The sequence below is a fragment of the Typopeltis vanoorti genome, chromosome 4, assembly GCF_054136105.1.
Source record: "Typopeltis vanoorti isolate ZY-2024b chromosome 4, IOZ_Tvanoo_1.0, whole genome shotgun sequence".
Taxonomy (NCBI): domain Eukaryota; kingdom Metazoa; phylum Arthropoda; class Arachnida; order Uropygi; family Thelyphonidae; genus Typopeltis; species Typopeltis vanoorti.
Genome location: NC_143552.1, coordinates 51331269 through 51356250, shown reverse-complemented (window position 1 = coordinate 51356250; position 24982 = coordinate 51331269). Strand labels below are relative to the sequence as shown.

The window sequence follows — 24982 nt, the reverse complement described above, 5'->3', positions numbered from 1 at the left end:
CTTATTCCTTTCTTCTCTTCAACACGAATTGACTCTTCTTGGCACATTGTCAGTTGGGGGTCTCGCATCTGCAGTTGGACAGTATACACACACACACATGGAGGCATAGGGCTAACCACTTTATCCTCGATACAGTAGTGGTTAAATGTAGAAAATTCCTTGACACTGCAAGGTAAAAGAGGAGGGAAAGAATAATAATACTGCCATTGGAAACTAGACTTTGGAACTTTAAACTGTAGGACTCTGAGCAGTGAAGCATGGCTAACTGAACTAATTGAAGAGCTAAAGCGGCTAAAATGGGACATTCTTGGAGTGTGTGAAATTAGACATAATGGTGAAGAAATTCTTCAGTTAAAAAACAGAGATGTACTATAGAGGCCAAGATAAGGAAAGAATCAGGAAAAAATTGAAGAACAGCATAATAGAATTTGACAGTATATCTGATCGAATAGCAAGTATTGTTGTTCAAATCTCAAAAAGATACACTCTTAAGATCATCCAAGTCTATGCACCAACAACAATAAGTCATACCGATGAAGAAATTGAAGCCTTCTATCATGATATATCCCAACTTTACAATAAAGGAAAACATCATTTCAGAATTGTAATGGGAGACTTTAATGCTAGAATTGGTATACAACAATCAGATAAAAGCTCACTGGGAAATTTTGGATATGGGATGAGAGACAATAGAGAAGCAAGGGTAATAGAATTTGCAGAAAAAGAAAACCTGTACATCATGAATTCTTTTTTCAAGAAAAAAATACATAGGAAATGGACATGGAAAAGTCCAAATGGCAAAACTAGCGAAATTGACTTTATCCTCAGCAATAAGAAAAACATCTTTCAAGACTGCTCTATTATAAACACCTTCAACATTGGAAGCGACCATCGTATGGTATGTGGTAAGATTCAAATAAACTGCCAAAAAGAAAGAAGAAAAATGTTTCGAAGATCAAAGCAAAACATAGATGTACACAAACTCGACATTAAAAAAGATATATTCCAACATGAGATAAACAATAGATTTAAAAATCTTATTATAGATGACAATGCTGATCCATCAGAAAGTAATGACATTATTACCCAAAACCTTTTACAATGCTCAATTGAAATAGCTGGTACCACAGAACAGAACCAAGACAAAATTTCTGAAGAAACAAAAACAGCTGATGAAGAAATGAAGAGAAATGAAACAATCAAATAACCTACAGAATAAAATTGAATACACTGAATTGTGCAAAACGATCAGAAAACGTATCACAAAAGAATCACTGAAATATTCATGCAACAAACAATTGAAAACAACTGTAGTCTCAAAAAAAAAAGCCAAACAACAATTGATGAACAGCAATAAACAGATGGTTGCAGTCAAACTACAAGATGGGACCATAACCAGAGATAGACATGCTTTTGAAAAAAGAATTGAAGAATTTTACTCAGTATTGTATCAGGATGATGAATTAAATGATGAAGAAGAAGACAACTACGAAATAGCTGAAATACCACAGATTCTACCAGAAGACGTTATGTGGAGCATCCAAAGCTTGCAAAATGGAAAAGCTGCAGGTGAAGATGAAGTTATAGCTGAACTTCTAAAAGCAGGTGCAGAAATGATCTACAAACTCTTAGCAAAACTATTTACTTTATGACAGAAGAAACATGATGTACCAAGAACATGGAAGAAGGCTACCCTAATTCTGCTACATAAAAAAAGTGAGGTAGAAGACTTGAACTACCGACCCATCAGTCTACTATCAGTGGTTTACAAAGTGTTTACAAAAGTCTTAGCTAATAGGCTTTGTATGACTCTGCACCTAGCACAACCAAAAGAACAGGCAGGCTTTGGGATCAATTCTTTGAGGAAAGCTCCTCTCAAGCCCAACAAAGACTGTTTCTCCTTTCCTATTATCTCCTACCTCGCTTTTACCACAAGTTGGTGCTTGGCAGGACATATATCTCGGTACTGTCCCAAATGGACAGGGCTATCCATTCAACTGTGACATCATGGCTCTGACTGCTGCCTGACACTCCTACTGCATATTTCCATGCGAGGGTGAAGGATGGTGGGCTTTGGGTTCCATCACTTAGATGGCTGATCCCACGCCTGCGGCTGTCAAGAATCGCGCAGTTAGAACTATCTTCTTTCCCACATCTGCAGAGAGGCTTTCTATAGTCCATTAATACAAGAAGACTTTAGGTGGGCTAAAGGCTGGTCCCACTATCAAGGTGCTTTAATCGAGTCAGCACCCACAGAGCACAAGAGATGGGCATCTCTGTTGCACTGTTCTGTAGATGGTGCACCTTTAAATCCTTCTTTAAATTCTCCCTGAGACTCCTCCCTGGGTTCGAGTATATTGACCTTATCAGGACGAGGATCAATGCCCTGCCTACTCAAGCCCGCACAGCTCGATGGGGTAGTGACAACTCCAACTATAGGGCTGGCTGCCACTACAGTGAGACATTGTCTCATATAGCCCAGTGTTGCTTCCATACCCATGGGGTACGCATGAGAAGGCATGATGCCGTGGTCTCCATTCTGAACAACTGCTTTAAGAACAAAGATTGGGAGACTGTGGTGGAACCACATTATAGGACCTCCGCAGGTTTGCGTAAGCCAGACTTAGTGATTAAAAGAGATGGTGATATTTGGGTGGTTGATGCCCAGGTGGTGGGAACAGGGTGCCCACTAGCCTATAGTCATAATAATAAAGTAAATTATTATAAAAATAACCAAGATCTAGTTAGTAAGATATGGGAGGAGCATGGGGCAACTACGAGGTTTACCAGTACCACCATCTCTTTACATGGCATATGGAGTGCAGATAGTTAGGACTTAAAACAGCTTGGGCTTACGCAGAAGGATATAAAAATTCTTTCCTTGAGGGCCCTACAGGGCACACTGGTGGCATGGTATTGCCACCAGAGAATGACTACAATGATAACTAGAACAGGAATAGGGTAAAAGGCTTAGGCCTATATCAAGTCTGGACGAAATGTCTGGATGTGATGTAATGGTAGTACTGCCCATAACCAGTACAGAGATAAAAAAAAAAACAAGTGGTGTACCACAGAGATGTGCTTGGTCCACTGTTATTCAATCTGTACATTAACTAAGTTAGAGATGTGGTTGAGACCTGTGCAACCATCAGCTATTATAGCTACAGGGAAGAAAAGCTTGAAACTGGGAAATGTAAGACAAGAACTACTAAGGTACCGTATGAAGATAATATCCCAAACCTTCCAGAAAGGATATTCTCAGATGTTCCTTGTTTGAAAACCAGGAGCAATCTCTTGAAAATAGTAACATGGAACGTCAGAATGAAGCAGGCAAATTAGATAACCTACTCCAGGAATTAGAAGTGATGAAGGCTGATATTGCAGGCATCAGTGAAGTGAGGTAGACAGATACAGGTATAATAATAAGAAAAAATCCAATATAATCTACTCTGGCAGTGATGTATACCTTGATGGAGTAGTGCTTGTCCTAAGTAATAGAATTGCAAAATCTCTGCAGGGATATTGGCTCATAAATGACAGAATCATAACAGCCAAAATAACTGCACAACCATTCAACCTGTATATTATCCAAGCACATGCACCAACCCAAGACCACCCAGATGAAGAGTTGGAACAATTTTATGAAGACATCCAAACTGCAATCTCCAGTGCTAAGTCAGATGAAGTTATCATACTAATGGGCAACCTAAATGCAAAAGTGCGCTCAGAAATAATCTCATTTTGCATGGGAAACCAAGGGCTTGGAATCAGAAATGAAAGAGGTGAAAGATTAATTCAATTCTGTGAAACCAATGACCTAATAATTGCCAACACACTGTTTAAACATCCTCCCAGAAGACTATATACCTGGAAAAGCCCTAGGGACATCTATAGAAACCAAATTGACTATATAATAATAAGCAAAAGATTCCGAAATGCAATAACACAAACAAAAACATATCCTGGAGCAGACATAGGATCGGACCACAACCCAGTGATTTCAAAAATCAAAATAAAACTTAAGATATCAAGCCAACCATTAAGAGAAACTTATAATTCAGACTGACTTATCAACTAAGAAGTTTAAAGACTGCTTTATAAAAGAATCCACAAAATCCCTTAAAAAGTCTGACACCACAACTCACACAGAAAATCGAACACCAATTGATGAAATTAACATGAACTGGCAAACATTCAAGAATAGCATCAATGAAGCATCCAAAAATACACTCCCACAATTAAAAAGGAAAAGGAATAAACCTTGGATGAATGAAAAAATACTAACGTTGATGAAACAAAGAAAAAAGTTAAAGAACAAACTTGAATATAAAAGCATGAATAAAGAAATAAAATAAAAATGCAGGAAAGCCAAAGAGGAATGGATTAAGAATAAATGTATAGATATAGAAAACCTTGATAGAAAACACAGAAGCAGAGAAATGTATGAAAAGATCAGAGAAATGACAAGCAGAACAAATACAGCAAATCATGCAAGTGTCATTAGAGGCTCAAGACACCATATTCTAATGGATAAAAAAGAAATCATGGAAAGATGGATTGAATACACATGGAAATCATATGAACAACAAAGAAATGATATTCCTGAACAGACTGATTTAGAAGGGCCATCCATTTTACTCTGTGAAGTTGAGGGCTCTCGATGAAGGAGGACTGAAATTTCTAACAAAATTATGCAATAAAATATACGAGACCCAAAGATATTAATCACTCAATTTTCGTTCCATTTCCCAAAAAAACAAAAGCTACAAGATGTGAAGAGTTCAGGACAGTCAGTCTCATCAGTCAAGTATCAGAAGGCCTCCTATACATTATTCTTGAAAGAAATAAAAGAAAAATAAACATAGAAATAAATGATACACAAAGTGGCTTCAAGGAAAATGTAGGTACAAGAGAAGGTATTTTCAACGTCAGAGCCATCATAGAAAGATATCTAGAAAAAGATGTGTACCTCTGCTTCATAGATTACAAAAAGGCATTCAACAATGTCCAACATGAACAATTAATTGAAATACTTTCAAAAATAGGCATGGATGGAAAAGACATTAAGCTATTAACTAATCTTTACTGGGAATGGACTGCATCTCTGAGAATAAATAGAGAGACCTCAGAAGAATTCCCAGTTCAGAAAGGTGTGAGACAAGGCTGTGTCTTTTCTCCGATTCTCTTTAACCTGTACACAGAAGAAATATTTAATAAAATTAGTAACCTCAAAGGAATCACTGTAGGTGCCAGAAATATTAATAACCTAAGATATGCAGATGACATGATTATTCTAGCTGAAAACAAATATGACCTCAAAACTCTTATAATGAAACCCTCAAGTACAGCAAACTGTATGGACTCAGTTTCAACTTTAAAAAGACAAAAATCATGATAATTTCAAGAGAAAAGGAAATACCAAAAATATGCATCAATATAAAAGGAAATAAATTAGAACAGGTGCAAAAATACATATACCTTGGACACTTGATCACAGAGAATGGCAGGACAGAAGATGAAATTAGAAAAAGATTGAAATTGCTCGGTCAACTTTCAACATTATGAAAAATCTACTAACATCTAGTGAATTAAATCTGAAAACAAGACTAAGAATCTCCAAATGCTACATATGGTTTACATTATTATATAGGGTAGAGACATGGACACTCTCCAATCTGAGTGTGAAAAACTGGAGGCCTTTGAAATGTGGATGCTGCAAAGAATTATGAGGATATCATGGAAGGACAAATGAAGAGGTATTAGAGATGGTAGGCATAAACAGGAGCCTGATGAAAGAAATTAAAAAAAGAAAAGTCAGCTATTTTGGATTTCTGAGATATAACTGCCTACAAAGGACACTTCTCGAAGAAACCGTTGAGGGAAAGAGGAAGACAAAGACTGGAGTGGATGAAAAATATAGAAGACTGGACCTATCTCTCATATGAGGAATGCAGCAGAGAGGTGCAGAATAGGACATGGTGGAGACACATGGTAGTTAATCTCCTGGAGGGAGAAGACGCCTGACAGGACATTAATGATATTGATGTCCTGTCAGTATCATTAATGTCCTGTCAGGGCAGGACATTAATGATATTGAGAAGGATTTGACAAGCAACATTCAGCTGTTTGTTGATGATGCAAAGATAGCTAGGGTAATCAGGAATGCTGCTGATATACAGCAGCAGCATTCCTGATTACTTTGCAAAATGATTTGAATAGGCTGGAATTATGGGAATGGGAAAATGGGTGTCAGTTCAATGTCAGTAAATGTAAAGTCATTCACTTTGCATGATTAGATATTCCAATGTTGTATTATATTGCTGGAATTATGCAAGAAGAAACTGATCAGGCTAAGGATCTTGGAGTGTTAGTAGATAGGAAGTTGAAGTTCAGGGGCCATATGGCTAAGATTGCAAATACAACTCAAAAGATAATAGCAATGCTGAAATGAGCGTTCCCATGTAAAGATAAGGATGTAATTTTGCCTCTTTACAAAACTTTGATAAGACCTCACTTGGACTATTGTGCACAGGTCTGGTCTCCTGGTTCTGTTGTGGTTGTGATATACAAAGGAGAATGTTAAAAATGATATCAGGATTGTGGAATACTGATTACAAAGACAGATTCTGAATTTGTAGACTGCAGATACTAGCAAACAGGAGAAAGAGAGGCGACATGATTAAGACTTATGAACTTCTGAAAGGGTCATACAGGATTTCAATTTTGGAGGGCAGGGAAAGGACAAGAGGGCATCCTTGGAAGCTGAGAATGAAGGCTGTGAGGTCTAGATCAGAGGGTGGTGTGTGATTGGAATGGATTGCCATTGGATGTTGTGAGTGCAAGCAGTGTGAATGAATTCAAGAATAAGTATGATAGCTGGTGTGTGTGTGTGTGTGTGTGTGTGTGTGTGTGTGTGTGTGTGTGTGTGTGTGTGTGTGTGTGTGTGTGGCCTCCCTGGAGGTTTGTCTTAATTTTTTTTTTTATCATCTTACAGAGCATTTACATATATACACATATTTACATATATTTACATATTACATATATATGTTTTTTACAGTGAATTTCATACAAATTTTTCTGTTTTTTGTATTCTAAAATGCATTAATAATAGTTACTATGGATGGTAATTTATAGTTTGCAATTGGATAAGGTTAAATTTTTTTCCCAGCATTTATAGCATAACAGTAAGTTATATATATTTTACAATTTTGCTTTTTTATATTTAACAATGTTGTAACTACAGCACTTCAATGTAATAAATAATATATATTTTTTTAAATTTTGGTTGAGATGTAATGTTTCTGCTTGCATCCTTGAAGCTTTTTAATCTGCTTATCTGAGGATGACACTGGTTAGATATATGTTTTTTTTTATTATTGATTTGATTGCTGTGTTGGAAGTAGGCTGATGTTTCGGAGGTCCAATGAATGATTTGAAAGGTCCGATTAAAGTACAATTGCCAGTATGTTCTGGTGTTATTGCATCTGTCTTGGTGGTTCACATTCATTTTTATTGTGGTCTTCTTTTTGAACTAATTAGGAGACTTTTTTTTTTTTTTCACTGTGGCGGCGTTTCTATGTCTTCTGAGCTTTTAATTTGTATCGGTTTTGAAGTTTGTGACTTCCTCAAGAATATCTTGGCATCTCTGATCCACAAAAATTGGTAATTTTTTTCTGTTTCTGCTTGGTACAACAGATTCTGGTTAAATGGTGTTAAATATTCAGATAGGAAGATTGGTGCGTTCAAGCCCTTGGCAACTGTTTTTTTCTGTCTGCTGGCTTTTATGAGATTGTCTCTTGTGGACTTGCTTGTAAGACGAACTATGAGTGGTGCAGGTCATGGCAAGCCTTTTTTTTTTGCTCTTCCTAGGAATCCAATTTACAGTCTGAATGTCATTAAGCTGTAGGGGGATGTCAATTGCATGGCCTAATTTTAAAACTACATCTCTGAGGTTTTCTGTAGGTGCAGTTTTCTTCTTTAAAACCTTTGTATTGTAGTTTTAGAGAATGAAGTTCTCGACGGAGTTCGGATGTTTCTTTCGTCAAATTGTGTTGCCTGTCATTTAGTGCGTTAATGCTGATTTTGATGTCTTTTACCGTTTGCAACACTTCTATCACTGCTAAATTATTATGTTTGACCAAATCTTCATATTCGGTAGATTTTTTTTGTTATTTGTTCGTTCTGTTTGTTGAACAGTTCTTGCACAAGATCTACTAAGCTGGCTTTTATAGTCGGCCTGGTTGGCCGAGTGGTTAGCTTATCCACTCTGCAGCCAAAAGGCTGTGGGTTCGAATCCTGCTGTGGGCATGGATGTTTGTGATTGTCTGCGAGAGTACTAGTGGTGGCAGATGGTGTTGATGTTAGATGATGAAGGTTGGTGGAGCAGTGAGACGTAGAGTTGTAGAGTAGATACCTTCCCTCGATGAATCTTTGGACTCCCTGGAGGTGTGATGTAATAATAATAATTATAATAATAATAATAGTCTCTAGATCATTTTCTATTAGTGTATTTAAAGAGTTGAAATTATAGGACTTACCTGCATTTTTTTGTCTGTTCAGTTCGTCATCTGATTTTGTCTCTGGTATAATCGGCTGCGTTGTAGGTGGCTGCCTTAGGTGCGTTTCTTTGTGCCTCCTGCAGATTACAACTTCCATTCCTTGCGTGTTGCATTGGTTTTACGTTGCCAGGTTGTTTCTGAAAAGCCAGCACATTTTAGGTGTAGAATCCTACTGCATTTCGTACAGGTTATTTGATTTCTGTCGGACGATAAATCCTCCAGGCATTTGATACACTTCATGACTCACTTTTCTTCCCTTGAGTAATTGTGGTGTGATTGTAAAGATGGTGACGTCCTTTGTTCTTCGCTCATTGTTGAACACGGCCCTCTCTGTTCACTTTTCAACACTTCAAAATTTGGTTTCTTCTTAGCCGAGTTTGGTGAATTTTATATGACTGTCTTCAGCATGGCTGGTAGAGTTACTTAGGAACACTTTCAAATTAAAAACAGGAGTTGGAACCACTTTAAAACTATAAAAAACAGAGGCAGCAATATCACCATGTGCCTGTTCATATGCCTACACAGCGCCCTCTGTGTGTATATATATATATATATATATATATATATATATATACACATAATAATAAAACCAGTTCATTTAATGACTACCAACAGTCATAAAGTTTATTATTATTATTATTATTATTTATCAACATCTGTATGTCCATTTCAAGGATATAGGAAAGGGGGGTATCTGAAGAGGAACATTTTCAGCCTGGGTTGTTAGAGTAGATGGTGTCTCTGATCTGAAATCAGTAAGTGAGGACTTGAACCTCAGTGTGACACAGATGTTTTTGAAAGTTTTTAGGTGATAAATGATATTTGTTTCTTGTGTGAGACTATCTGTGCTTATTGATAGACTGAAGTGGCTTTGATTTTTAATACAGAGATCCTAAATTATTTAATCTTCAATCTATTCAGAGTATTAAATGTGTAGTATGCTATGGATTACTAGTCTTCCATGAGGCAGATCAACATAAAAAAAAATAATAATTTATTACCACTAATTAGCAATGCTTGAGATAATATGGAGCTTACTTCTGTCATTTCCTATCCTCTTAGCCAAGTTTTAAAATTAAATAATTAAATCATTACTTTGTCAAAAGAAATAATATGAAATATATCTTGGAATCTTAGTTATCACAAAGGCAATTATTTTCCAAATTATAAGGAAATAAATGGATTATTTATTCCAGGACTTCTTTTAATATCATGCACTTTTATTTATTGACAAGGAATTTCTAAGGATATCAATGTCACATGACTAGAAAAAAAAGTTTAAAATTTGTAAAATTTATTATTACTATGTCATAATTCCACACCACATTTGTCAGTGTACTTCATGTGGCCACTAACACAATGCATTTTCAGATGCATTTACCTGCAGACCACAAAGTAGTTTGAGTGTATGATGATTGATTGGTTGATATTATACTCGAAACAATTAAGGCTACAAGTATATTATGGCTGTTAACTGTGTGTTCTCCAGCTAGTTTGTCTGATTTGCAGGATGACGGGAAATCCACAGTTTTTAGGACAACCTTTCTATGAGACAGGCTAAATCACTTTCAGTTGAAAAGTCCTCATAAAAGTTTCTTGCATCCTTGACAAGATGAATGTATTGGATGAAAATCTCTACTTAAAAGATCATTTAATTAAGTGGCAAGAAGTTACTTTCCCGTTATAGTCTTGAAGACTATATATAAATAAATGATTACTGCTAAGAATGCATTTTATATTTGAAGTAAAATATTTACATATTTCGAAAAAAAAAAAAAAATAGGAAAGGATACAAAAACTGTGGTTAGCAGAAAGGGACCACTTGAAAAGGTAAAATACATCAATTTTTCCAATATTCAAATAATTAGGTTGCATAGGACAGTTTTAAAACTAACATGTCATCTGTCCACTTGTTCAGCACTTACATTTGGCTTATACTACAAATTGATAATTTCTGTGACTGTGATTGGATGATGAACTAGCAACTGGCACAGTTCATCATTTAGCAGTGAGAAACAGTTTGTAGTACAGTCAAATACTGACCAACCAGATAATATCTAATTCTAATTTGGAATCTATAAATTTTGACGAGTTCCTGGTAAATTTTTAATATTATTATTATTACTATTACTATTATTACGGGCAACTCCAGGGAGTCATTAGACTCATCGAGGGAGGCCCCAGATCATATTCATCACAACTATTTGACATTCATACAGTATCTATCATACCTCGCCTTAAACTCATTCACTGTCACAGCATCCACCACAGACTCAGGGAGCGCATTCCACTCATTCACTACTCTAAAAGTAAAGAACCCAGCTCTAACACCTCTACTAACCACACTTTTGCCCAGTTTCCATGGATGTCCCCTAGTCTTCCCACAACCAGCCCTGTTCTCAAAAATATCTTCTGAATTAATTTTATAGAAACCCTTCAGTAATTTGAATGTCTCAATCATATCTCTCCTCCTCTGCCTATCAACCAATTTTTGCAACCCACAAATCCTCAACCTGTTCTCATACGGTTCATTCCACAGACCTGCTATCATCTTGGTCACTCGCCTCTGGATCCTCTCCACCTCCTCCCCATCAAGAAGAAACCTAGGTGACCAAATCTGAGCACAGTAGTCGAGATGGGGTCTTATCAAGGCTCGATACAGAGGAACAATAACCTGCTTGTCAACGTATTCTTCAGATTTGATGAGCTGATTTGGCCACTTTTGCAATGTGTCCCCTAAATTTCAATTCCTTATCCACCAACACTCCTAAATCTCATGCCTCATCAATTTCCTGGAGCACGGTTCCACCAATGCAGTAAACTGCAGGCAATCTTTTCACCCCAAAATGCATAACCTTACATTTTGCCACATTAAATTGACATCCATTCTCCTTAGCCCAGACCTCCAATCTATCCAAATCATCCTGCAAAATTTTGACGTCATCTGCATTCACTATTGCCCTACCCAACTTCGCATCATCCGCAAACAAATGAACTGTTCCTCTCAGATCCTTTCCTATATCATTTATGAACAAATTAAACAGCAGTGGTCCAAGAACAGATCCTTGTGGCACACCACTAGTCACAGGCCGTCTTATGGACTCTACTCCTGAGTAAACCACTCTCTGATATCTCTCCGTCAACCACCCTCCTATCCATCTCACCAACCCTATGTCCATTCCTATATGCTGCAATTTACTGATTAGAATTCCATGTGGTATCCTGTCAAAGGCCTTAGCAAGGTCCAGTAGAATCACTGTAAACCCATTACCCTTATCCAGTTCAGCCATCACTGTGTTATAATATGTGAGCAAGTTACTGAGGCATGACCTACCCTTCACAAAACCATGCTGTCCCCGATACAGTATCCCATTTTCTTCTATCCAATCTTGTATTTTCCTCTTGACTATTTTCTCTAAGACCTTGATAATGACTCCTGTTATGCTGATTGGCCGGTAATTTTCAACAGCAGCCTTGGAACTTCCTTTATGCAGTGGAACTATTTTCCCCTCTTTCCACCCCCTTGGGACTGACCCAGTCCTGAGACTCAAATTAAACAAAATGGTCAAGGGCACTGATAATTCTTTGGCCGCTTCATGTACGACACGAGCTGGTATACCATCCAATCCCACAGATGTATTGACATTGAGGTTCTGTAATAGACTAGTTACCTCTACTTCGTTCATCACAATTCCAGTATAAGCTGTTGGTTCTTCCATTCCTGCAAAGTCGCCACCTGGATGATATACTCTTGCAAAGTGCTCGCTCAGTAATTCCACAATATCGACTGATTCGGTTACCTCCCTACCCTCAGCATTTTTTAAGATCATTCTACCATGAGCATTTTTCCTTTTACTTGCAACATATTGAAAAAACTGTTTGGGATTCTCTTTAGCCTGCGTGGCCAATTTCCTTTTGTAATCTGCTTTTGCTTTTCTTACCACCCTTGTTACCATCCTGGCCTGAGCTTTATACTGTTCCTGTGCCTGATGGTCACCCTTCTCCTTAAATTCCCTCCACAATTGTTTCTTTTTTTGCAGCTCAAGCTTAATAGTGTTATTCATCCATTTAACCCCTACTTGATTTATTATTCAGACTCTTGGTATACAGTCAACCATTGCCTCCTGCAAACAGTTCTTAACCACCTCCCATGCACTATCAACATATCAATATCAGCATGTAAAACTGCCCTTGCAGTTTTACATGCCATGGCATTGAGCCAAGCACACACCTAAGCTTGTCATACTTACCAGCCCGGTAATTCCACATGTACCCTGTCTTAATTGTAAATTCAACTCCTTTAGCCACCTCCCAAGTCATGACCTTATGGTCACTCTCACCAATTGGTGGCAACATGGTCATGTTTGTTACAGCCACATTCTCATTTGCAATTACTAGTCCAGCACTCTCTGCCCCCTGGTATTTTCCAATACATGTTGCCGTAGATAGTTGTCCCTTAATAACCGCATAAAATCCAATTCCTTCCTCCCACGTGCCCTCTCCTCTTTCCAGTCAATGTTACCATAATTGAAATCACCCATAATAATTACCCTCCTTCCACTCATTTCTTCTATTTGCTTATGCATACTATCCCCACCATCCACTCCATCACCCGGTCTATAGCAGCACCCAATTGTATATTTTGTTCTGCTAGATTCTATCTCACACCAAACAGCCTCAAATGTGCTTTTTTCCCCATCCTGCAGTTCAACTTCTATACTCCTTGGCTGAAGCTCATCATCTATCATCAATAACACTCCTCCCCCCCTTTTTATTCACCCTGTTACTCCTGAACACGCTATACCAGTCGCATTCAATCCCACTAGCTTTATCATCTTCTGTCAGCCATGTTTCACTAATACCGACAACCTGTGGCATGGAAGTGCCAACCATGGCCAAAAACTCTTCCTTCTCGTTCCTAATACTCCTGGCATTGGTGTACATGAATCGCAGAAGCCCATTTGTCCCATCCCTACTTTGATGCCTTATACTAACTATCCCATTCTGATTTGTTGTCCGTCGTACTCGCTCGGGCATAATATACTCATTCATACACTTAACTGCCCCCCCTAAAGTCTGCACGTCTATCCCCCCTCTTAATAAATCTAGTTTCCCTGAGTCTGTACATCCACTTCCACATCATTCATCAACACTCTTTCAAGTCTCCGTACACCAACTCCATTCAAATGTAACCCATCCATCTTATATAAGTCCTTTTGCCCATCGAACTCATTCCACACATCCACAAATTCCACACCACTCTCCATGCATAACCCACGCATAAAGTTATTGGCAATTATGGCCCTCCTTCTAAACACTTCGCTGTCATACCGCGGTAAGATACTCACCATCCTAACTCTCTCACTCTTCTCTTTTGCTACCTCAAACAACTCCCTCACATCCTCTATCATTTCCATTTTGTCCTCTTTCAAATCATTCGTTCCTGCCACGATTATCATCTCTTTCACATACTGTTTTTATATATAAGAGGATGGTCTGAAAAGTTCTTGACCATAGATGGGAACACTATTGACCACAGATGGCAACACTAATCAGCGTTTTTCTTCAAATCAAGAGGAGATTGCAGCTGTAGAGGAGTATTTTGCAGATCTTACTGAGAACCACTACAGGGACGGGAGAATGGCGCTGGAGCATCATTGGAATAAATGTACAGCAATCCCTCGATTAATGCATTCTTTAAAACAGGCGCATTAATCGAAAACGCACTAGTCAAATATAATAACCTATGGGAAAAAGTGTAATTTGTTCCTCACATTTCTTTTTTGACCCTTATTTTTTATAAAAGAATTAGGGTATATCTCAGGGCCCCTAGTTAAAGGAAAATCATGAAGCTCATAGACAATAAAACATATTCAGAATATCAATTTATTATTCTACTTCTTAACAAAGAATTGAGCTAAGGTAGTTTGGAGGACATTTTGTTTCTTGCATACAACTGACAGTTTGGCCCTATTGCCTCTTCTACTCTTCTGCAAATTTTACTGCTTCTCTCTTCATCAGGGCCAGCCTCTAAGCATTGCTGTTTAAAAACTTCGATTGTACGAACATTTTCAGATTGTTTCTGTGAAATCTCTTTGGGCTTGTCAGTGATTAAATTTTCTTCATATTCTTCAGGATCTTCCTGCTGTGCATCTAAATTATACAGGGTGGAATCACCCAATTTCTCAGAATGAGATTTAATTAACTTAGATTCATTTGAAAAGTTTCTAAAATCTATTTTGCACAATGTGATTCCAAATGGCTCGTATATTGCCAGCAGAAATGTCATTCGACTTTATAACCAGGCTGTGACTTTTCTGATTTGGCCAGAAAAGTCTTGGAAGGCATTTGCTTCCAAAAAAAAAAGGGCTGGTTTCATTGACATTAAATATTTGTTAGTCACAATAGTCCCCCCCCCCTCCCTTCTGCTACAATTTTCTTCAAAATCTCTGGATAATTTGTGGCCACCTCGTTATCTGCACTTGCAGCTTTGCCTGTGATTCAAACATTATGTAGACTATTTCTCTTTTTTGAAATGCTCAAATCACCCAGCACTAGTGTGGAATTCTTCTTCGTCTTTTCCATCATTGATAGCTCTTTCTTTCAAGGTTGCAAAATGACTTAATGCTTTTGATTTAATAAAGTCAGTGTTTAGTGGGATCCATTTTTGGTTACAATCTTCGATCCTTGTAGAAAGAAGTTTCTCTAATTGAATCATTATAATACTTTGATTTTGAGTGGTCTGCATGCATGATGAACTTGAAGCAGTCTTATCTTTCTCTTTGTATTCAGCAGCTTTGCTTAGAATTGCTCTTAGACTTCATTCACCCATTTTTGTGTTCTTGTCCTATCTTTGCTCTGGACTCACCTTGTTAATTTTTCTTTATTATTCCAAGTTTTTCTTCCAATGAAATTACTTTTTGAATCATTTTCACACTTCCACTTTTTGCTCATTAATTCTTTTACTCATGATGAAAGGCTGGGAAAATACTTTAAATTAAAAAATTAAGGAAAACAGTTGCAAAGGAGGAACGAGATATGATCATCAAAAGGCTCTGTAATTAGTAGATGAATTACATTTTGGTGGTAAATTTGGAACAGAGTGTACATGCAAATAGTGTAGTACACCATTAAAATTCACTTTGTGAAATGTTTTAAATCGGTAACTAAATTATTTCATCCCAGTGAGTGCTTTTTTACAAATAGTTAGCCATAAAAATGTACAGAGAGAAAAATTTTCAAAATCTGTAACATTTATTTTTAAGATGTATATGGGCTCACTAATCGAATTTTAGAGTCAAATTTGGGTATAGAAAAAAAATGACGCGCTACTTGGAGGCGCATTAATCGAGCGATTGCTGTATATCAGTTTTGACGAGTTCTGCATAAATTTTGAATATATTTTTTGTTATATACGTCATCATCATCATCATCATAATGCTAATTACAGACGAATATAGATTATGTTGGTATGTTCCAGTCCCGTTATCCATCTGATATCCTCGTTTGAGGTCTCATATAGTTCACCCACTGATTAGAGGTCCCTCGACACTTCTGCGCATGTCAGAAAAAGGAGAATCCATTCCGATAATAGGGTAATCAATCTGTTTTCTGGATGTGTTTGTTTATTACTATGGGTAGGAAAATTTAGCTTTTCTTTTACGAACATTGTAGTTTTTAAAGTGTAACTATTTTGCTTGTATAACAGTTGAAAAAATGTACGTAGAGTATTAACAAAATTAAAAAAGGTATAGCATAAAACAAAAATTTAACTAAGTTTATTTTTAAGAAAGTTTTCTTATTCTTGTTGAGAGGCTTATACGCTGGTTAAACATGATAACTAATATTTAAGGAATTGACAGCGTATACTAGAAATATAGATTAAATAAACTTTAATATATACTTTCCGATATTTCGGCGAACGTAACGTTGCCATCTTCTTGGGAACTTACTACAAAGACACGTGCACACAAGTACTAATAACAGCAAATGAGACTGAATCTAGGAAGCTAGCATTTTCCTAAAGTCCTGATGGTGCCCCCTGGCGGGCTATATTGGTAGTTCTTGGCCTTTGGGCTGAAGTTCTTCTGATAAAAGTTTCCCAAATTTGGGGCAGTCTCATGCATCCAAATTTGTTGAGGTTTGGCATGTTCCTAAGGGCCGAGGCTGATTCCACGAATAGTCTTTCATACTTGAACTTGCTGCGGTGTATTACTGTGGCTTTCTTCCATCTTATTCTGTGGCGAGTATCCAGAGCGTGGTCTGCAAGCCCAGCATGGCTGTACTGGTGAAATCGGATGTAATCCTTGTGTTCTGAGATTCTGATATTTGCTGTCCTGCCTGTTTGGCCAAAGTAGGACAGTTTACAGCTGCAAGGGACCTGGTATACACCAGGTAGGTCTAGGTCTCATCAGTAAGGGGAATGCCACTGTGGTACTCAATCTTAAAGACTACACAGGTAAGCTCAAGGCTTTATTATTAGATCGTTCCACTTACCTCCCCATTGATTACAATCCCACCAACTCACAAATTAGAAAACTCCATAGGCTCCTTAAGAAGGTCACTTCTTGGCCTGTGGAGATTACCAACAGAATAAAACCCTATAACTCTAGACCCCCACGCATATATGGGCTCCCAAAAATACACAAAGAAAATGTGCCATTACGTCCCATAGTGGATGGCATTGATTCCCCCACTTACAAACTAGCCAAGCATTTAGCCAAAGCGCTCTCACACTATACTGGCAATACACCATCACACATAAAAAACTCAGCCCACTTCAAAGCCAGTATAGAAAACCTTACACTCCAACATAATGACATAATGGTCAGTTTTGATGTCTCCTCCCTATTCACGAATGTCCCCCTCAAAGAAACCTTAGAGCTAATCCAAGCTAAATTTCCTCCCGATATCTCAGCCCTATTTCAGTTTACAATGAACTCAGGCTATTTCGTTTGACAAGGAAAGTTCTACAAACAGATAGAGGGGACAGCCATGGGTTCACCACTTTCCCCACCCTTGGCCAATTTCTTCATGGAGACATTTGAAGAGAAAGCCTTAAACTCAGCCCCACAAAAACCTACCATATGGCTTCGCTACGTTGATGATGTTTTCGCTATTTGGCCACACGGCCCGGATTCACTCCTCTCCTTCCTAACACACTTAAACAACCAACACCCTAGAATCAAATTCACCCTGGAAAAAGAAGAAAACAATAACCTCCCCTTCCTAGACACACTAGTCACCCGCCAACCTGATGGAACCTTGGTTTTCTCAGTTTATAGAAAAACCCACCCATACAGGCAGATACATTCACCAACAATCCCATCACCACCCCTCACAACAATATGGAGTTATTAAGACATTATTCAACAGGGCAAAAATAATCTGTTCTAATGATCAAGCCCTAACCACTGAACTAAATCACATCCGTGACACTTTCTCAGCCAACGGCTACCCCCTCCAAAAAATACTTAACCCAGCTATCCACAACCCACCACCCCCTCCCCTTCACAAAAAAGATTACTCTAAATCCATCACCATTCCCTACATCCGAGGCACCTCGGAAAAAATTAATAAAATCTTAAAAAAACATGACTTGACCACTTGTTACAGACCACATAGAAAACTGGCATCCCTTATCCGCTCCACCAAAGACCAACCACTTCCCCTAGACCTACCTGGTGTATACCAGGTCCCTTGCAGCTGTAAACTGTCCTACTTTGGCCAAACAGGCAGGACAGCAAATATCAGAATCTCAGAACACAAGGATTACATCCGATTTCACCAGTACAGCCACGCTGGGCTTGCAGACCACGCTCTGGATACTCGCCACAGAATAAGATGGAAGAAAGCCACAGTAATACACCGCAGCAAGTTCAAGTATGAAAGACTATTCATGGAATCAGCCTCGGCTCTTAGGAACATGCCAAACCTCAACAAATTTGGATGCATGAGACTGCCCCAAATTTGGGAAACTTTTATCAGAAGAACTTCAGCCCAAAGGCCAAGAACTACCAATATAGCCCGCCAGGGGCACCATCAGGACTTTAGGAAAACGCTAGCTTCCTAGATTCAGTCTCATTTGCTGTTATTAGTACTTGTGTGCACGTGTCTTTGTAGTAAGTTCCCAAGAAGATGGCAACGTGACGTTCGCCGAAATATCGGAAAGTATATATTAAAGTTTATTTAATCTATATTTCTAGTATACGCTGTCAATTCCTTAAATATTAGTTATCAAGAAAGTTTTTTATAAAATAAAAATAATTATAATGAAAAACAGAAATTTTTTCAAATGAACTTAGATATTCTAAACTTACACTTGAGAGAACTGAGACACTTTAATGTCCTAAACCGATTCATTATTTATGACTTGTTGTGACTCTTTTAACAAACCCATGCAAAAAAAGGTTGGAAAAAAATACCATTATCAAATCCTTTTAATCTTCATAGTCATCTGAATCGGTGTCCGAATCGCCATCACTTTCACTTAAACTGATCACCAAAGGTTCGCATAATTCTTCGATAATTCAGTGTCTGTCCCAATACATATTTTCCAATGAGGTGACATGAAAGATATTTTCCCCAGTTTTGAACTGTAATACTTTCAGTCGCCTGTTCTGAAAGCTTAAAAAGTTTCGACATGTCGATATCTCCAGTTACGTTGCGATGGCGAATGAAACTTTTCACTTCTGCCCAAACATACTCAATAGCATTAATATCGCAATGATATGGTGGTAGCCTCAAAGCTAGAAATCCATGCTCTTTGAGTATGTGTCGAATTTAAATAGTTTAGTTGTTGGCGAGTTTCTTTTGACCAAATTAAGCAATTCAATTTTTCGCATATCTGGGGAATGAGAAATGTTATTTGCAGTGAGCCAATCCATAAGAACTTGCTTCTTATTAGACCAATTCCTCCCTCCATGAAACTTCCCCAAGTTGACGTCTAAGACTATTATAATCACCTGCTTTATAATTCCACATACATTCCCATCTCTTTGATACTCCTGCATGTCTATTCATTTTCCCAAGTTAAAACCATATGGTCACTCTCTCTCCAGTTGGTGGGAGAGATGTCATCTCAGTTATTATCAGCTCTTCTGATGCTATAACCAAATCCAAAACTCTTGAACCTCTTGTTCCCTCTGTTACATGTTGCGTAAGACATTTGTCCCTCAAGAATTCTAGAAATTCCATTCTCTTATTGCTACATGCATCTTCCTTTCCCCAATCTATACCGGTGTAGTTAAAATCTTCCATAACAATCGTTCTTCTTGCAATTGCCACGCTCAACTGTCTCAACATCTCCTGGTCCCCACTCTCTGTGCTCCTTGGTCTGTAGCAACATCCCACTAAATATTTTGACTTGCCCACCTCTACCTCACACCATATGCTTTCAAAATCATTAGTGTCACTAATTGTCACCAAAATTGTTACCAGGAAAACTCTTCTGAATGTTCCTTATAAGATTTATGGAAGTATACTTGAGAAACGGTTGAGAAGGATTGTGGAAGAGAAGCCCAGTGAAGAACAAGCTGGATTCGGGCCAAATAGAGGCTGTCAGGATCAGGTTTTCATTTTATGACAGATAGTTGAGAAATCATGGGAATATAACAAAGATATGTATTTAAGTTTTGTAGATCTGGAAAGGTGCCAAGAATTGAAGGAAGTACAGAAGGATGGTTTAATGTTGAATTTGGTGTCAGACAAAGATATACATTATTCTCTCTGTTATTCATTATCTATATGGATCCCATTATGAAGGGAAGTGGTATTAAACCTGATATTAAAATTAGAGATGTTAATGTCAGCTCTTTGATTTATGTCGATGCTGTTATACTTCTAAATAAATCCACTACAATTCTGCAAGGTTCCCTGATTAAATTGAATAACTGTTGTAATAGATATAGTATGAAAGTCAGCAATAACAAGACAAAGACAATTAAAATAGGCAGAAGCATTGAAAATATGAACTGCATTTTGAATGTAGAACCTATAGAACAAGTAAAACATTTCAGCTACTTAGGCATAATTTTTAGTGAAGATGGTAAATTAAATATGGAAATTGACAACACAATCAACATGCTGGTATGGTAGGAAGTCAACTGAATAAATTTATATGGAATAAGAGAGAAATTAGTAAAAACACTAAATTAGTTGTATACAAGGCAGCGTTCAAACCAATTTTAACTTATGGATCTGAGAGCGAGGTTAGAAGTAAAACACTGCACCAAGGACTAGAGACCACAGATATGAGAATGATTAGGGGCACGAACAGATGGCATCAGTGGCAATATCATATTAAAAATGAGGATATTGGGAAAGAACTTGATTGTTAGCATCCAGGAATGTGTTAGCAGAGCTAATCTCGGGTGGTATGGACAGAATGAAAGAGGAAAGATTAGCAGAACAAGTGTTCTGTGTTCTGGTAGAGAACAGGTTGGCAGGAAAAAGTACCAGAGGAAGACCAGGATATAGGTGGATTGATACAGTAAAAAGTGCCTTAGAAGATACAAATATAAGATCTGATAATGTTGGAGCCTTGACAGGTAACAGATTGATTTGGAGAAAAATTATAAATAGGAATTTAGTAATGATGTAAATTTTTCATGTAGTACTATCATATACTGGGATGATATACTGGGTGATTGCAAAATAACGTCAAGTGTTCAGAGCCCTCTAGCGAGTAATGTATTGGACGAAACACACCAATATTCGATAGACGTACATAGTGGAACATGGGGATTCGATTTAACAGAAAAAAATAATACCAAAAATCGCCAACAGGGGAAATTTTGGCGCTGCCAAATTAATTTTAGTAGGTGTGACTAATGAATGACTAAATGGCAAATGAGAGACAGCACACATCAATTTCATTACGTTTATTGTTAATTACAAATGAGGACCACCATTCTGATGTTCCAGGAACCGCATACATTGTACGATATTTTCCATAGTGGCTCGCAACATATCAGAATTGATTTGTCTCACGTGTAACATTATTCGATCTTTCAAAGTTGGAATATCGGGTACATGTCCTTGATACACAATGCTTTTAAGAAATCCCCACAACCCAAAGTCACAAGGATTGAGATCAGGCGATCTCGGTGGCCATGGCGTGGGGAAATGCACAACTAATGATTCTTCTGTCAGAGAAATGTTGTCACAAAACATGCTGTACCTGAAGTCTGATGTGGGGTGGTGCACCATCCTGCATGAAGATGGTCGAATCGAGACATCCTCTTATCTCCATTGGCATACCTGTTAGCATTGACAGAACAGGTCACTGGTCCATTTTGGCGATTTTCCTCATAAAAGTATGGACCAATGATAAAAGATGCCGTAAATCCGCACCACACTGTGACTTTGGGTGAGTGGATAGGCATCTGCAGACACGTGCGAATTAGTTGCAGCCAAAATGCGACAGTTGCGTGTGTTAATATCGCCGTTCAAATAAAAGTGCGCTTCGTTAATCCATAAAATCTGCCACGGCCATGCATCATCCACTTCCATGTGTGATAAGAATCTCAAAGATAAGTCGATTCGTGTGGCCGCATCACCAGGGTGCAATTCTTGAACATGACTGATTTTATAGGGATAAAACTTCAACATCTGATGTAAGATTTTCCAGACCATTGTGTATGCGATATCCGTTTGCCGGGATATTGCTCGTGCACTGCTGGTATCCTGCACATTCATCATCTCCTGTTCCACAGTAGCAGTTGCAACTTGTTCAACTTGTTGGTGATTGATTGGTTTGCGTCCCCTGCCTACCTGCACTGCTAGAGTTCCAGTAGTTTCAAATCGCCGAATCATTTTTCGTAAGTTTGTTATGCTAATCGGTCCTTTTCGTAAATTTTTCATAAGCCGAAAATCGCGAAGACAAGCACTGGCATTATTGTTCCGCTGATAATAGAGTTTGACTAACAAAGCATGCTCACGATGGTAAGAGGCATCGAAAAGCAGTTCGTCTATGAATGATAAGAAATCTCACAGGCTTTCCTTTTATTGCATGATTTCCTTTTAATGCAAAGTAATGCATTTACTCAGTAAACAGCGCCAAAATTTCCTCTGTTGGCGACTTTTGGTACTATTTATTTTTCGTTAAATCGAATCCCCATGTTCCACTGTGTACGTCAACAAATATTAGTGTGTTTCGTCCAATACATTACTTGCTATTGACGTTATTTTATAATTGCCCGGTATATCTGTCTATATATATGTGTGATAACACTATTTAAATTGGTATGTTTTTTTTTTTTTTCATCTCTTTCTTTCTTCTAGAAGTTGCAGCTTTAACAAGAAAGAAAACACAAGAAATAATTCAAGGTTGGCAGGATTACAAGCAAGGAAAATGCAATTACAGCAAAATGACTGATAATATTCAATTTTCAGATCTCGGAGACATGTATAAAAATTAAGTGAAATCCTAAAAAAAAAATAAATTTTTTTTTTTTGACTCTCTCTCCTGCAAAGTGTGTTGTTTAGTTTAATAAAAATATTAATACAGCATTGTAGAAAAGTGCTAGTTATTTTATTTCTATACAAATGTAAAGTGAAATTAAAAAATAAATAAGAGTAACATTAATCACTACTTATCTGGTATTCATGACACGAAGCTCCCAACAACTGACAAGTTTACTGAAAAAACAGCACCTAGCATGTGGCTTGGGATGCTTAAATATGGAGTGCTATAAAAATTGTACAGTATCTGTATTGTATAATTTAGAAAGGTGACCAAGGTGAAAATGTAAATACAACCTGCATTTTCCTATTGAGAATTCTTGCAAGATTTTTATTATATGCTTTTCCTTGTTCTACAAAACTTTGAGGCCATTCTTATCTTTAGGAGGCTGCTTTCTTTAATGTATGTAGATGAGGTAATTCACTCAAATAAATCTACCTCATTTGATGCAGATGAACTAGTTTAAACTGTTGTAAATGTTTTGAAAATTAGCATTAAAAGTATAGAAATTATAGAATATAATAGGAAAAGAGTACAACATTGATGATGAACCTATAATGATGCAAAGTTGGGGAGAACTATAAGTAATACTACTGATGTTAATTCCCTTCAGGAAGATTTGAATAGACTTTTGGTTTAGACAAAGGAGTAAAGTTGTAGTTTAATAAGTGCAATGTGCTGCATTTTGAAGGCTACATATTATATTAATGCTCCTGTACTGAAGGAAGTGGATGAGACTTGAGATTTGGGAGTGATGGTTAATAGTAGACTGAAGTTTAGAGTCATATTGCAAGTGTTACAAAGACTCCAATGTTTCTGCACCACACTGATTTTCAGTGTGGTACAGAAACATTGGAGAGGATCCAGAGAGGAGATGCTAAAACTATATTATTATTACTATTACTTGACACCTCCAGGGAGTCCAAAGACTCACCGAGGGAGGGCACCTACTCTACAGCTCTGTCTCCATCACTCAATCCACCAACGAACTGCAACTATACCAATGCCATCTATCGCCCACCAGCACCACCATAGTATTTTCACAGGCATTCACAAACATCCATGCCCACGGCGGGATTCGAACCTGCAGCCTTTTGGCTGGAGAGCGGATACGCTAACCACTTGGCCAGCAATATCAGGACTCTAGAATGGTAGCTATGGAGAAAGAAATGTGGATTTCAGAGTTTGGTGGATTAGAGGAAAACAGGTGATATGATAGAGACATTTAAGTTAGTGAGGGAATTTTATTGGATTAATTCAGAGGAGATTATAAAAGAGCAGAAGGGGAGAGGGGAAGAACCAGAGGCCATCCCTGGAAGTTATGTAAAAGTATGGTGAAGAGGGGGTGCGAGGAGTACATTTTTTACATGGAGAATTGTCAGTGAATGAAACACATTATTGGAATGTATTTAATTCAAGAGTGTTAAGGATTTTAAGATTCAGTATGATAAATATGTTGTCAGTTGCAATGTACATTCCACGATGCGTGTGCCAACTCTATGGAGGGTGTAATAATAATAATTATTATTATTTTGTTGGAAGTTTTTTCACTAGTTTATCAATTATGTATTTAGCACAGACCACATTAATCCTTTATCCAAGTGTAAGCAAAAAGTTTGCACTTGAAGTATCTTCAGGACTAGGGCAACTTGTGGCCAAGGTGGACTGACTTCACATCACTTGCCTTAGTATCCTATAATGCAAAGCACACCTCCTTGCAGACATGTATAATGCTATACATTATGGGAAGGGTCACTACCTAAACTGGTTTCGACCTTTATTGGGGTCTCTTCAGTGGTAGCCAGACCCAGAGGTGATACCAAGGTTGAAGCAATGCAGAAGTCATATTTCCATATACCAGTTGCCAAAAGGTGTGACACCTTTTATATAATACAAGATAAAAAGATGATGATCATCATGGTTTTTTCATATTGATTCTTTCTTTTATGTTCAGCATCTC

At 37.6% G+C, this 24982-nt stretch overlaps 1 protein-coding gene across 5 annotated transcripts in view; it reads left to right on the top strand.

The window, feature by feature from the left end:
- LOC150107295 (ELMO domain-containing protein 3-like) overlaps positions 1-24982 on the top strand; it is a 287770-nt gene that overhangs the window by 222544 nt on the left and 40244 nt on the right. For 4 of the 5 annotated variants that reach the window (XM_090391154.1, XM_090391150.1, XM_090391152.1 and 1 more), the window contains one exon: positions 22842-23016. The exons of the other annotated variant lie outside the window; for it this stretch is intronic. In XM_090391154.1, coding sequence (XP_090247280.1) covers positions 22842-22978 — 137 coding nt within the window. In that variant the 3' untranslated portion in view covers positions 22979-23016. Of the gene's footprint in view, positions 1-22841; positions 23017-24982 lie in introns of those variants that run through there. 5 annotated transcript variants of the gene reach the window in all.